This window comes from Mauremys mutica, chromosome 21 (assembly GCF_020497125.1).
Source record: "Mauremys mutica isolate MM-2020 ecotype Southern chromosome 21, ASM2049712v1, whole genome shotgun sequence".
Taxonomy (NCBI): Eukaryota; Metazoa; Chordata; order Testudines; family Geoemydidae; genus Mauremys; species Mauremys mutica.
In genome coordinates this window covers 3,907,278-3,921,881 of record NC_059092.1, presented here as the reverse complement: position 1 = coordinate 3,921,881, position 14,604 = coordinate 3,907,278, and the positions used below count along the sequence as shown (strand labels likewise).

The 14,604-nt window shown below is 49.1% G+C and overlaps 1 protein-coding gene across 11 annotated transcripts in view; it reads right to left on the bottom strand.

Annotated features, from left to right (window-relative positions):
* The window catches only part of MEGF6 (multiple EGF like domains 6), a 231,862-nt gene that overhangs the window by 8,084 nt on the left and 209,174 nt on the right, over nucleotides 1–14,604 (bottom strand). For all 11 annotated transcript variants that reach the window (XM_044996193.1, XM_044996194.1, XM_044996195.1 and 8 more), the window contains 9 exons: nucleotides 14,271–14,402; nucleotides 13,297–13,425; nucleotides 12,141–12,269; nucleotides 10,246–10,374; nucleotides 7,752–7,880; nucleotides 6,739–6,867; nucleotides 2,664–2,792; nucleotides 1,730–1,858; nucleotides 948–1,079 (listed from right to left, as the gene is read on the bottom strand). In XM_044996193.1, coding sequence (XP_044852128.1) covers nucleotides 948–1,079; nucleotides 1,730–1,858; nucleotides 2,664–2,792; nucleotides 6,739–6,867; nucleotides 7,752–7,880; nucleotides 10,246–10,374; nucleotides 12,141–12,269; nucleotides 13,297–13,425; nucleotides 14,271–14,402 — 1,167 coding nt within the window. The remainder of the gene's footprint in view (nucleotides 1–947; nucleotides 1,080–1,729; nucleotides 1,859–2,663; nucleotides 2,793–6,738; nucleotides 6,868–7,751; nucleotides 7,881–10,245; nucleotides 10,375–12,140; nucleotides 12,270–13,296; nucleotides 13,426–14,270; nucleotides 14,403–14,604) is intronic.

Genomic DNA, 14,604 nt, shown 5'->3' with positions numbered 1-14,604 from the left:
TTTTATCCTGCATTAACCACATCTTTTAGAACTAGACAAAATAATCAGCTACATCCCTGTTTTTCAAGGAGGCTCCTGATGGAAAAGCTATTAGTGCCGTGAAAATGCATTTTTAAAAAACACTGCATAGAAAACTGAGCAAAAATGAAATTGGGGGAGATTATTTCAAGAGGGTTGCAATAAGGTGCCCATCAATCCCCGCCCTTCCTCCAGTTGCACTGTCAAAAGGAGGAAGGTGAAAGCGTCTCTCAATAGCCCTCCTTGCTCTTGGCAGAGAGAAACTGATTCAAGGAGTTTTACTCTTAGAGGAAAAGAGCAGGAAAAAGTTCTCTGTCGATCATACTACGTAGCCAACTCGTCCATGGGTTAGATGGGAAATGGCAGAATGTGGCACTCGTGTATATTAAATTGTTTTTGATGGCACAAAATGTAACTCACTAATTAGTAAGAGAAAGAGCATGTATGGGTGTGGATCGATGGATGGATGTGTGAGTATGCAGGGACAGACGGAGGACCAAAGGGAACAGAAAACGCCTGCTTGGGCGGAATCATTTTCCCCATTACCGGCAAGGTTCACAAAGACGTAACCTGGGAAATGTTTTAAAAACTCTCAAGCTGCATGAGTGAGGGGAAAGGAAAGGAGAGTGGGAACCTGGGATAACAGCCAATCCGAATGCAGGAGGTGCCATATTGGAGCGGTCCCAAGGCTCCTGGAGTTCAGTTCCTGGTCATGACTAATATCCACTGCTGCCGAGGAAGGTGGAGTCTCCTCTCCTCTGTTTAGTTAATCATGAATGCTACTAGAAACTTCCTTCCTGACCCCACAGGAAGATCAGCTTATGCCCTGAAGAACCCAGTCCCTGATTGGCTAGCATCCAGCAGAGACGCTGTAGGTGAAGTCACATGAACCTTGACAACACGGAAGACAACGTTTAGCGCAAACTCACTTAGCTGGCAATTTCTTCCATGGTACCCAGGTGCACAGATACACTCCCCAGTGACAGGGTGACAGTTTTGGTTCACTTCTGGGCACTGGCAAGCCTGAGCACAGTTCAGCCCGAAGGTCCCTGGCAGACAGGCTGTAGGAAGAAGAGATGAAAACACCACAGCATTATTGTAGGGGCTCTTGGTCTCCCCCCAAACCCCACTCCCTATCGTATGTCATATTTAGAACTCCACTATAGGGCAGGACTTATTGGTATCAAAACCCAGAGCCAAGATTTAGAATGGCCTTCAGTGCGCATGGTCTTACATCTGCCACTCAAAGCAAGGGGAAATGGGAACCAGTCTCGCTGGTGTAGCCTGTTGTGAGGAGCATGGGGGTAGTTGCTAGGATGCCCAAAGGAGTGGGATTGAAGAGGATAGGAAGTATTTTCAGATACTAGATGCCCTCTGCAATCATGCATCCACACATGCACGGAGCGATCTGAAATACATACACTTACAGCACTGAAGAATGTGCTCACATGCCTCTGTCTCTCCCAGACTTGCTCATATCCACAGGAGCTCTTTCTCTCTGATTTACTGCTAATCCTTTGGCTGGAATATGCTGCTCTGGTTTCCCATTTGGCTGCCTTTGCTCTGTTAGGATTATGTGGGCATGCTCCGCCTGCCAAAGTGTGAGCTGCTATTTGGCAACGCACTGGTTTTTTTTAGTAGTAATGGATTGACCCGTCTAGTTCCCTGGACTCTGCTAGTAACTGTAGAAGGGCTGTTCCCTCCTCCGTACATTGTTCACATCCATGGCCCATAAATCCTGGAGGGCAGCCACACTGGCCAGTGACATGGTTGCAAGGCGTTCCTGGGGGACAGTCGCAGCGGCTGGCACAGTCTTTCCCAAATGAACCAGGCAGGCAGGCTGTGGGAAGGAAACAGGGTGGGGAAAAGAAATCAAGACAAAAAGCTTGCAAATTCTTCCTAGTGCCCAGCACCAGCAGGAATCTGATGGCCCCAAAATCAAGTGTAATTAAAGGTTTAATGCAGTATTGCTGCAGCCTTCCTGGAAACGTGAAAGAAATGCCCCACTGAATACCAATGTGAGCTGAAGACGTGTCGTGTCCCAGCTGGGCACCGTCTGTCCAAGGAGCTGCTAAGAAGCCAACGTCTCCATAAGTGAGCAAATCTCAAGGTCTGGCTGCTTCCCCCAATCATCCCAAGGCCCTCCCTTTCCTCGGCACACTTCTCTTTCTAGTGCAATGAGAGATGCCAGACGGACAGGCTAAGAAAACAGTCCTCTTAACCAAATAGGTACAGCAGGGCACCAGCCATACAAGCTTCCCCCAAGCTGCCTTGGCCTGGAGGGTCTGTGAGAGAGGTGAGTGGGAGTTCAGTTTCTGTGACCCGTTTAGCCCTGGGCCTCTGCTGAGATGTCTTGGTGACTATCAGTGCCAATAATGCTGCGGCTGTCTGACTACTGGGGACTGTACTGGGCTCGAACTCTGACATCAGCCAGCCAGCAGCATTTGTTACAGCAACCGAGGTAAATGCCCACTGCCCATCCCCTGAGCCATCTACTCCCACTTCGTCTGTTACTCTAGAGAAATCAGGCTTGTTCCCAAGACGTCCAGGCTCCGTGGCTTCATCTGAGGCTGAAATGTAACCAGAACAGCCTGAGCAGCACAGACGAAGCAGAGGTGATGTGATGAGAGGTGTGATTCTCTCACCTTTCTCACAGCGCTGTCCCCTCCAGCCTGTGGGGCAGTCACAGGCGCCAGTGATGTGGTGGCACGAGACTCCAGCCCCACAGGTGCACTGCTCTGCACAGCGATCTCCGAACGTGCCCTCCGGGCAAGCTGCAGCGATTCAAACATACAGAGAGGTGGGGGTTAGCGGGGTGCTACAGAATGAAGACAGGCATGGTCTGGTTTCATTACACAGGGCAATTCAAACCATGCTCTCCCGCCACAAAGAACTTCAAACGTTTATTTTATGTCCCTTTCATTTTCTCATGTCAGGGGGTGAAGCTTTATGTTTCACTTCATGTTTGACAAGTCAGATGGGCTCTGTCAGTGCAGAGCTGGGCCTAACGAGACTGGGAACAGGATCAAATAGCTCAGACTTGTTTCTTTTCTTTGGTGGTGGCGATAGGTACCAGGCTGACAGCTCTGGAGAATGGGGTCCTTCATTCATCCCCAGAGGAGGTACAGCATGGGCAGCAGCTGGGCAAGCTTCCCAACACTGCTTGGCTGGAGCGCCAGGACCCTGACCTGACAGGGTCTCTGTACCGCAGCTGCTTTAGGAGTGAGAGAAGAGTTTAATCTCTGTAGCCCAGTCAGTCCTTGGCCTCTCGACTGAGACCATCAACAAGGGAGCCAGTTAGTGCCAACTGTTCTGCTGCTTTACCTGTCAAAGGGGAAACTTGTTGACTAGGAATAAACTCATGACACTGGCCACTGTACAGTCACCAGACAATAACGTGTTAATCACCACTGCTCTGGGCACGAGCGAATCAGTGAGCACCGGGGAAAAGGCTCCAGCTCCCATTACCCCTCGTCTGAAATCGCCAGTCCCCTGGGAAATCCATTGACTCAGCATTTCTTTGCACTCTCCATAACAATCTGTGCTTGTTTCTAACAGTGGGATTTTCTGATTCTTCTGTTCATAAAATGAGGTCATAAGGTCAGCTGGGCCAAATTCAGCCTTGGCCTAAACAGTTCCAACTCCCAAGGAAGTCAGCGGAGTTGCACACATCTACGTCAGGGCTGAACTTGGCACTTCCTGTTGGCTTTGTGACATCTCCATTACCTTTGAGAAAACAGACCATGAGGTCAGAAACTTTGGCAGAATCCAGGGCGGGGAGAAAGTGGGTGCTGAGGCGGGGAGAAGAGCTGAGCCAGGCAGAAAGAGGGGAAGAAAGAAAGAAAGTTGTGAGCCGACAAACTGCTCTTTGCATAAACATTCTCTTCTTCCTAATTTGGTGTGAAAGTCTCTCTCTTTAACGGTGCCAAATGTGTTTGGATGCATTATTCCTGGCACCATTTAGTGGGAGCTGGGGGCCAGGATAGCATCACCATCAGGGCCATTCTCCTCCTGTCATCTATGAGGAAGTGAGAGGCTGGTTCTTAAAGCATATGGAAACCAGATAAGACAGTCATTGTCTGAATTTTAGAGAAGTTAGTTGCACAAACGCACAAGCTACACAACTAATTGTCAACTAGTCAACAGGACTGAGTGCACAAATTCAGTAACTGCATGTGCAAACGACAAAATAGGTGCATTTGTCCATGCACTCACCCAATTTGCACATGCAATTGGGGTAACTGCAAGCATAGATTAGGGACATAGTTGTGCATATATTGTGTGTGCACGTTTGCACACCTAACTTTTCTAAAAAACAAGCTCTAAAAGGAAGTCAAATAAAGGAGTCTGACTTTTGGTGGGGATGGGGTAAGCTAGCAAGGGATAGGCATTGCTGGACTTTTAAAATCTTAACGTCAATGTAGACAGTGGTCTCAATGTAGTGAAATTCTGCCTACAGTTAGACAGAAAAAGTCCCGAATAGTTTCACTGCAAATCATCGTTCTGGTTATGATGATCCATTGCTTCAAGCTGCCCTGTGAAAAGCAACGACTTGAGTAGAGGAGGGTCACGTGCAAAGAGTTCCACATAACACAGCGACATGGACCTGCGATCTGGTAAAGTGCCTTGAGGCTGACTTGAATACCCAGCCAAAACGATGGGGCCTGCCAGTCCCCAGAAATGGTGGATGGTTACGTGAGATGTGTGTTTCACGTTACAGTACTTGAGGCTGTACTGAGGGTGTGCCAAGTCCAGTCAAACCTCTTTATGGCACAGCTCTCATTATCTGCTTTTCTCCTCAGACAGAAGAACCAGATGGCTAAGGTCCAATGCAAATAAGTGAGGGTAAGAAGCAGGGAGGCTATGGAACAGGGCAGACATTTGGAATCTTCCACTGAGCGTTTGCTTCTGTGGGTAATTCTCTCCTACACTTTCTAATTGGAAGGAGAAGCAGAACCGTATCCTGGCATTGCCGTTTGCAATTTGCATCATGACACCACATCCAGGTCTGAAAAAACACTAAAATAAATTTCACTGGCACCATCAGAACTCTGCCCTGGCCCCCCATGCACACTGGCCCAAGAGGAGCTCAATGCCACGTAGCAGAACACTCGATATTCTGCTTGGAGAAGGCTCACAAGCTTCTGAAGGTTCCGTTCAGAGCAGAATCCAAAAATTCAGATACTTTTCTTCTAACCATGAGGTCAGATATCTCACAAAAGCACATCCTGCTTTCATCGGAGTCTGAAATCCCCCAGAGCTGCCTTATACAGCTCAATGGAATGCCCATGATGGGGGGGGTGAAAAATCAAGCAGAAAAGAAGGGGTTCAGAGAGGACAAAAGCTACTAGAGCCCTGGAATGACCTTCTGTGTGAAGAGAGGCCGAGAGGGAGCGGAACAATGCTACACATCATGTAATGTACATACAGCTCAGCCAGAGAGTGCAGCAGTGAAAGGGGATACTTGTGAAAGGGACACTCCGGAAGAAGATTAGGATTTCTCAGCTTTGCAAAGCCTCAAACAGCTCTTGAAACTTGCCTGACCTTCGTCCCACATTAAGAAATGTTCCAGCAACGTCATATTACAGGCCACAGCCTGCTTCCTGCTCATGATCCAGGGAACAAAGCAGCCACACACCCACAATACCTACAAGAGCTCAGAACCAAAGCAGTGACACAGTAAACACCTTGTAAATGTCAGGGCTTTTCCTAGCCATGCTGCTGAGGGTGGGAATGGCTGCAGCAGACAACTCATTCACGCAGACGGCTTCAGCTGATTACCAGCCTCAGACTATTAACCCCCTTCACAGTGGGCTACACTTGCTGTGCCTGCTGGAACTTTGGGGAGGGGTCCCCTTTGCTGATCTTCTGGGATTTGATCCAGTCCCTGAGGCTCCCCTTTCTCAAGCCAGCCTCCCTTTCAACACTAGCTAATAGCAAAGGGATTGCCAGGGTACTTAGTAAAGTCTGTAGATAAGATGAATAGGAGGGCCGCAGAAGGCAGGCCTAAGAGCTTGCTGGTGCTTAGGACAGAAGCCAGACATTTCGGGTCTGCACAATGGTGCCAGCAGTGAGTAAGCTCAGAAGCTGGAAAGGGGGAAGGAGGGAAGGTGATCTGGAGCAGCATAAAGCTATTAAAAGCTTGGGTCAGGAGGAGGTTTTCCTATGACATTTCAGCTTCACCCTGCCTTCCACTGCCATCTGCTGCTCGGGGCAGGCTGTGTATCTGTCTCATTCAGGGTCTGCTCCTGCAGGTTTGCCATGGACTTCGGGGGAGCAGAATGACACGTTAGGATCTCTGGGAAGGGACGTGGCCTTTTCGTGACTGTACAGCACTGCGTACACGCAGGAGAACATTGCTTTTGTTCAGACCTTGAGGGGAGAACAGCGACAGACAGAACAAGTTTGCAAAGCTAAAACCATGGCATGTTTTCTCTTGAGCTGTGCAAGCCAAACGTTGGGCCCTTTATTTACTCAATAATTCCCTGGCACCTAGAACAGATGCATCAAGCAAAGTATCTGCTACCTCCAGCAGAGGGGACTTGTGCTTTTCTCGTTGTATCAAAAAACAGCCTTTTAAAAAAACAAGGTAACTCGACTTCCCTGTCCCTCAGAAAGGTTCCATCTGAGGGAGGGCTCAGGCCAGCCAAACCCGTTCCCTTGTCCTGGCAGGTAAGCAGGAGCTACAACTATTGGTGGGCTCCTGTGGCTTTCACTTACCGCGTTGGCACTGCTGCCCAGTCCAGCCAGGCCGGCAGATGCAGTGGCCTGTCTGCCGGTCACACAGCCCCCTGTTCTGGCAGTCGCAGGCTTGCTGGCAGTCCACACCATACTGTCCTTGCGCACATTCTAGTGGAAGCCAGAGAGAGTTGACTGAAGTGGTGTTAGAAATAGCACGTGACAGAATCTTAGCCCAGAAATACAAACCCACAACTCCTTGGGGACAGAAAGTAAGGATGTGTCTACATGGCAGCTGGGAGCAGGCCCCCCAGCCTGAGCAGAGAGACTTGCGCTAGCTTTCCTCGAGCTAGCAAGCTAAAAATAGCAGTGTGGACATTGAAGCTCCGGTGGAGACAGGGCCTGAGTTCGAGCCTGCCCAAACCCCTGTGTCTGAGCTGGCCCTCACTTTCACGGGAGCTGCAATGTCCACACTGCTCCTCTTTTAGCACTCTAGTGCCTGTCTGTCTGCCCATGCTGGGAGGTACGGTCCCAGCTGCAGTGTCGACATACTCTAGAGGGAGAAGGCTAATGACCCTGCTATCACCACGAGATTGTTCTAAGACGGGCTACTGGAGTTATGGCTCCGTTGACCACTGGGGTTCCTCCCCTTGGGTGCAGTCTTGACTGTGTGTAGATGAGATTAGAAAGCACATTGTGCTTCCCTCATGGGCACGTGCTGCACCAGCTCAGACATACGCTGGCATCAAAACCATCTGGAACCAAACTCAAAACATTCCGAAGCTGCATTGCTGCTTTTTGTTGGAAATTTGGTAGCTCTGTTTTCGTTACATTTTAATATAAACATGGCCCAAACTGTGTTCCCTGAGGCCCCGCAATGCTCCTCGCTATCCTTCTGCAGCCAAATTAATATTTTTTTGCAATCTTGGAGCATGAAATGACTGAAGTGAAATTAGGGAAAACTTCTTGGGAGTGAGTCAAATGTGCAACAAACGTTTTACAGGTTCCAACGGCCCGTAGTTAACGTGACCAGCTGCTCCATTCCTGGTGCTTACCCAGTTCACAAGCCAATCCAGTCCATCCTTCTAGGCATGTGCAGTGCCCCGTGACGGGGTCACACGTTCCGCCATTCCGACAAAGGCAGTGCTGGTGGCAGTTCACACCATAGAAACCATATGGACACGCTTGGGGAAAAATTAGGACAAAGACCAAAGTCAGAAAGCAGCTCTTGACACTGGGTTTAAAATGCAGAGATCAGGCCTGTCGTAATGTAGGAAGCGGGGGTGAGGAGTGGGGTTAGGAGTAGACAGAAATGAAATGGAGCTGCTACCACTAGAAATAAGTAACAAGAACACAATGCAGTAATGCCTGGGGGCTGCCTAGCTGGCCCCACAGGAGGGTTCTGCATTTTTACTTGTATATAAGGGGTGTCACACCACAGGGGACTGGGCTGGGGTTGGGAAGGGAGAGAAACAGCAGAGAGGTGAGGGAGTCACGTGCATGGAAAATCTCAGTACTGTAACCTCTCTCTTCTCTCCCATGCTTTCCCCACAGCTCCCACTTTACCCATTTGGTGGTGCCTTGACCTCCTGAGCCCTGCCCGAGGCTTCCTCCCATTCAGTGTGTGCGGAGTAGGGATCAGCTCCAGCTCCCACCAACTACAGAAGCCCGACTCCTGGCTACTCTCTCTCTGTCCCAGTGCTGTGGTTCCAATGACCCCTCTGAAGCTCGCCAGGCAGGTGAAACCTGCCTACAGGCCCAGCAGGACCTGTGGGCTGGTGAGGTGATTGTGGCATGAGGTCTGCCAGAGGGTGTGAGGTGGTGGGGGGCTGCAGACCACTCAGCCCAGCCCCACCCTGCCCCAGCAGCAGCCTGCTGCTCTCCCCTGCTGCCCTGGACACCTGGCCGGCCGCAACCCCGTGTATTTTAAACCCACCAGAGCCTGCAGGAGCAAGAGGCTCCAGGCAGGGGGGAGGCAGGGCAAGGAGCACTGGTCCACTCCGTGCCGCGCTGCCATGGACACCTCCAGCGATGGAGCCAACCGGATCCTGCCGCCAACCCAGGTGTGAGCTGCACACTCCCCTGGGTGAGTCACTTTCTGCCCTGGAAGGGTGGGGCCCTGTCATGTTACTCCTCTGGGGAGCGGGCAGCAAAACAAGGTTTGGGAACCTCAGCTCTAGTTACTGATCCCTCCTCTGGGAATGGCACATGGAGCCCAGAACAGTGAGTCTGGGGGAATGTATGAGAATCCTGGGCAAGGTCTCAACAAAACGTGGCACAGCAAGTGAGTTGGAAGACTGGAGGTTTATAGCCCATTGGAAGAAGGAAGGTGGTTTTGGCTCACCAGCTAAACACAGCTTGGCACAAGACTGCTATAAACTTGGCTTTTCCAAAGGCCAGATGGGGGGTGGGGGGTGCCTTGCATAACACAGTAAACTTGGAAGAAAAGAGCTTGGATGCTGAACTATGCTTGGCCTGTGTTTTCCTGCAAAAGCTTTGTTGCTAGTGAAGATATTTCTCTTCTCCTTCCTGCCCCTGCTGTGAGGTCCATAACCCGGGCTTGCCACTTCACACGCTGCTGCCATAGAAACGAGCTGGGGTGTCACAAATACAGCCTCACAACATTGCTGCAGGATCCAGTGGAACCTGTTCCTGTTTCTTGGGATGTCTGTGCCTGGCATAAGGAGGCTGGTGGGATCAGTAACTTGATGACATGAAATTTAAGTAACTCAATGGTCCACCAGATGCCTTTGGAGAGTGTTTAGTCCGGAATACTCTGAATTATTTTTAAAGGGAGTTGTATGAATTTAGTGCCACGGGTTGGCAGACAGTGACTTCAGTCTTGACTTGCAGAACATCCTGCTCTTCCACATCTGGGCAATGCTACCAAACTTCACTATCAAAGAACCATAGGATGGACACAGTCCCCTTGGTGGAAAAACAACTTCTCTGTCGTTTACCATAATAGTCAAGTAAAACAGGTTATATCTGCATTTTCTAAAGTTCCTTTAGTGCTTGGTTCTGCATGCTAAACCTCCAGCTGAGAAGCTGGGACTGAATGACAGAGGATGGATTACTCAGAATTGCCCTGTTCGGTTCATTTCCTCTGAAGCGTCTGGCACTGGCCACTGTCGGAAGACAGGATACTGGGCTAGATGGACCACTGGGCTGACCCCGTATGGTTGTACTTATGTTCTTATATTATGTTAAGCTGCTGTAGGACCCCAGAAAAAGCACGTAATCACATGCTTAACTGTAAGCACGTGTCTAGTCCCATTGACTTGGGACTAAGTGCTTTGCTGGATCAGGGCCAGAATGCTCAGCGCTTTGCAAGACAGAGCCCTTACTGAGAGTTAGCATGTGCAGCACAAGTGGAGATGATATGAACCATGATCCAGGCTCATCACCACGCCACCAGAGCACAGCTGCTAGGCCGATTCAAACTACAACTCACACAGAGACTTGGAATTTTTTTTCCAATGGCTGATTTTCTCTGCAGGACAAGGAAGAAGACAGTTTGGAATAGGACATGACCACATGTTGTATTACCTTGCTGGCAAGTGGCTCCTGTCCATCCAGCCGAACAGAGACACTGTCCACTAACATGGTCACAGGTGGCATCATTAAAGCAGCTGCATGCCTGACTGCAATTCTCTCCATACCAGTGATCCTCACAAGCTGTAGGGAAACAGAAGTAGGCACAACAACTAAGTAACAGGTATTAGTTACATAGACTTTTACTGCTGATTCAGAAATGCAGCTGTTTGGGAGAAGACAAAGGGGATGAACCAGCGACCTCACCTACGAAAATGTTACAAGAAGGTCAGGTTACCTGCCAGCTATGCCTGCTCAAGGAGAGAGAGAGAGAGTGTGTGTAAAAACGTGTTTATTCTATCATGAGAAAATAACAGTCAGATTGTATATATGGCTGCAGTTCACAAGTATGGATGTTATTTTTCAATGCTATTTTCCATTAGGAAGCTGTTCTCACAGATGCCCCAAACCTCACTACTATCTGCAGTTACGGGCAAAGAGGACTGAGCCATTCAAAACTTTTGGAGGTAAACTGCAACATAGAAAAAGTTTGCCCCCCCCAAATTTCCCTGCGATTGGGAGTCTGTTTCCGATAAATGCTGCACAATTCAGATCCAGGTCAAAAGTGTCTCTGAACTTCTTCAGTCTATAAAACAGGGCTAGAAATCTTGCAAGAACAGGCTTTCTCTGAGACTTTTGGCATTTCCTGATTATAGTCCTGCTAGATGCAGCACAAGAACTGCCCACATCTGGCCCAGGCTGAAATCTGGCAGTAATAGGCAGATGTAAAAATAAGAAAAGCTAACTCAGCATTTCTGAACCTTCCCATGGGCATGGGTTATAGAAAAGGGTTAAGGTCCTGGGGCCAGGGAGATGGAGGCTTATTTTTCCAGAGTCAATTCACCCTCCCTGGCTGGCACAGCTGTTCTCAGCATCAAATAAAGAGCACAACTGAAATGGAGAGAGAGGAGATCAAAAGTGGAAAAGACCTGTGGAAACAGCATGCATCTGTTGAAGGTGAAAGCTATCAATGGTGCAGGAGACATTGGTGTCTGAAACCCTCACCTTCCTACTACTACTACAGAGGCAGCAGTCCTCTGAGAATGAAGGATTTCATTTTTGCAAGACTTTAGCAGGATCTCTGATTATTTTGGCACAAGCAGTTGCATTGACTCTTCAGACCAACGTGAAGGCAACAGCAAAGCTTTGTGTGTCACAGAGGAAAGAAGCCTCCCCCCCCACCATGTTTGTTTCACTAGCACAAGCTCCTAAAGAGCTGCTGGCACCTCATGAAAAGCTTTGAAAAATATTCACTAGAGGGACAATTTCATCCTGGACAAAATCCAGGTGGAGTAATTTCCTTTAGCCAATCTAAGCTTCCACAGCAGTTTCAACTGGATATGGGATTCCTATATGTAGAGCCAGATCCTGAGCTGGTGCAAATGAGAGCAGGTTCACTGACTTCAGTGAAGCTATGCTGATTTACACCACCTGAGATCTGGCACATGGTCTGTAAATTACTCGCTGTTCTTCTGGATGGAAGGGCAAAACCCACCTTTAAAGCTGATCCATCTATCCCTTTTCAAGGGCTCCTGTTCTCATGTATTATCATCCGACCGGAGTGCCACCCAGGGTTTAACTCCTCAATCAGCAGTCATCAACTCCTGCTGCTTACTCCCTACCTGACGTCACACTCCCTTCTGTGTCATGAAAGCAACAGAGGTGGGAATAAGCAGCAAAAGAGAAGCAGACACCAATCTCTTTGGATCACGTGCCAAGACAGAGAAACAAGGATACTGTATGATCAACTGCAAGCCGTCTCTGACTAAATTCACCTTCCAAGGCACCAGTAGCCTGCAAATGGGAATCCTCTATTGGGATAGATTTAATGGTATAACCTCAGAACCTACTCTGGTTACAGTTAAGGCCAATCCAGCCGGCGGCACAGATGCAGCGCCCCGTCACATGATCACAGCGGGCTCCGTTCAGACATGTGCAGGTTTTCTGACACTCCAGGCCATAAAATCCATCGGGACAGGCTGGGAAAACAGAAAAAGCCCAGAAATGTTTGTATACGCATTGGTGTGTGCAGAGGGCTGGAAATCTCCCAAGGAGAGAGGGACACTACACAATAGCTCATTCTGCTAATAAAGTACTTTGCTAATGGATTTGTAGGAACTTCGCAAAAAAAATTGTTACACCCTTGCAGCAAGACAGGATTCAAACTTGGAACTGCAGGGTAGTGCAATAGGAGAGCCATGTCCCATAGAAGGCAAGGGCTGGTTTTCGACACACCTGTGTTAATGCCCCAGATTGTCCTATCAAACAAGTTTATTTTTCTATAGTAATGTAACTATAGTAACCAATACAGTATCTGAGAATTAAGCGGTGTTGACTGGTTAAAGCAGAGGACTAACTGCGGGTGAGCCATGCAGAGACGATTCACCACTTGTCTTGTTGCGAGAATCGTGTGCTGGCTCTTTGAGCAGGGGTGAATTTCACCCTCAGATCTTGGAGAAGGCATTTCCCCTCTCTGTGCTGCCATTTCCCTGTTGCCAAACCACGAATACCGTGGGCTTGTCTACACAGACACTTAGGCCACAGCAAGCGGGGATGTGGATCTAGCACACCCTCGCCTGCTGTGGACTCAACCCGCGCGGAGTTGCTGTGAAATTGCTGGTCTTTCTTGCATCTGACCAGGCTGAAGATAAGGTGAGAGCAGCCTTTTGTTGGCTCTTTCAATCTCAGTGGGAACCAGGAAGTGCAGAACTACCCTTTTCAAATGCATGCACGCCCCATGCAAAATCAGATAGCCCTCCTGCTGCCAGAACATACCCACATGCATGTGCAAACAGGGAGGCTCCTTGTTTACATGCACTGTCATTCACTAGTTTATATGAACCTATCATCTCCAGAATTAAACTTTGGGGCCAGCTTGGGACAGTGCAATATTCCCCACAGCTCTGCTGGGTGCTTCTTGTCCTGTACAATTCCCAGTGACATGGAGACTCCATTAGACATGACAGGTCCCTTAGCTCTCCTAAAGGAGCAAAACCAGGTACTCACCACGCTCACAGAACGTCCCACTCCAGCCAGGGCTGCAGGTGCACGCCCCACTGACATGGTCACAGACAGCTCCATTGTCACACTGACACCGGCGTCGGCAGCTTAGCCCAAACCATCCTTCTGGACACTCTAGCAAATACAAGGCAACCAGCGTTGACCAGAATGTCCTTCTAATCAGGGTCACTTTAAGGGTCTACGTGAGGCCGATGGTTCTCACCCTGCCGAGCGAGGGCAGCAGTGAATGAAAGTACCGCTATCTGATGGCTGGTTGTTTGGAGTGGACTGGTGGTCTCTGCTCCAGGACTTAGGGAACAGATCCATGTCACCAAAATACCAATTGCAACTGGCACTCATTGGTAATACAGTAGAACCTCAGTGTTACGAACACCTCGGGAACAGAGGCTGTTCATAACTCTGACAAAACGTTCTGGTGGTTCTTTCAAAAGTTCACAACTGAACACTGACTTAATACAGTTTTGAAACTTTACTATGCAGAAGAAAAATGCTGCTTTTAACCATCTTAATTTAAATGAAACAAGCACAGAAACAGTTTCCTTCCCCTGTCAAATCTTTATTTTTTTTAACTTTCTCCCCTCCCCCCCCCTTTTTTTTTTTTAGCAGTTTACATTTAACAGAGGACTGTACAGTACTAGCTTTTTTCTTTTTGTCTCTGCTGCCTGATCACGTACTTCTGGTTCCAAATGAGGGATGTGGTTAATCGGTCAGTTCGTAGCTCTGGTGTTCTACTGTATCAGCAAAGAGACCAGGCATGGGAGAAGAACCAGCCCCACCCCCAAGAGATGTGCCATTATGTGGGAAGCTGGCCCTGCTGCTACCTGCACTTTAACCACTGTGGGTAAGCAGAGGTCTTCGCTCAGCAGGGCTGCCAGGCCAGCACCTTTTCCTACCATAACAGCTAACAGAGTTCAGCTTGGGTAGCCCAAAGGCGAGACCAACCTGCCGACAACACTCACTCTGATCACAATGGAGTCCCGTGGAGCCAGCTTCACAAATGCACTGTCCTGTCCTCATATTGCAGCTTCCGTCACTGTTGCTGCAGTTGCAAGTGTTAGCACAATCTGGGCCCCAGTGGCCAGCGTCACAGGCTGAAACAGAGGAGAGACCACGCCCTGAATGGCACTGCCCTTTGCTCAGCTGGGCAAAGACACAGGGGAAAGGGGGCTTTTCTTTTCTCCGCTGCACGTGCGTGGCTTCCATCAATGGGCACGGCTCATGTGGACAGAGAGAAAGAGGAACGCAGCCAGCACTCCTCAGGCCAGGTCAATGGAAAGAAACTAGGTGATAAGA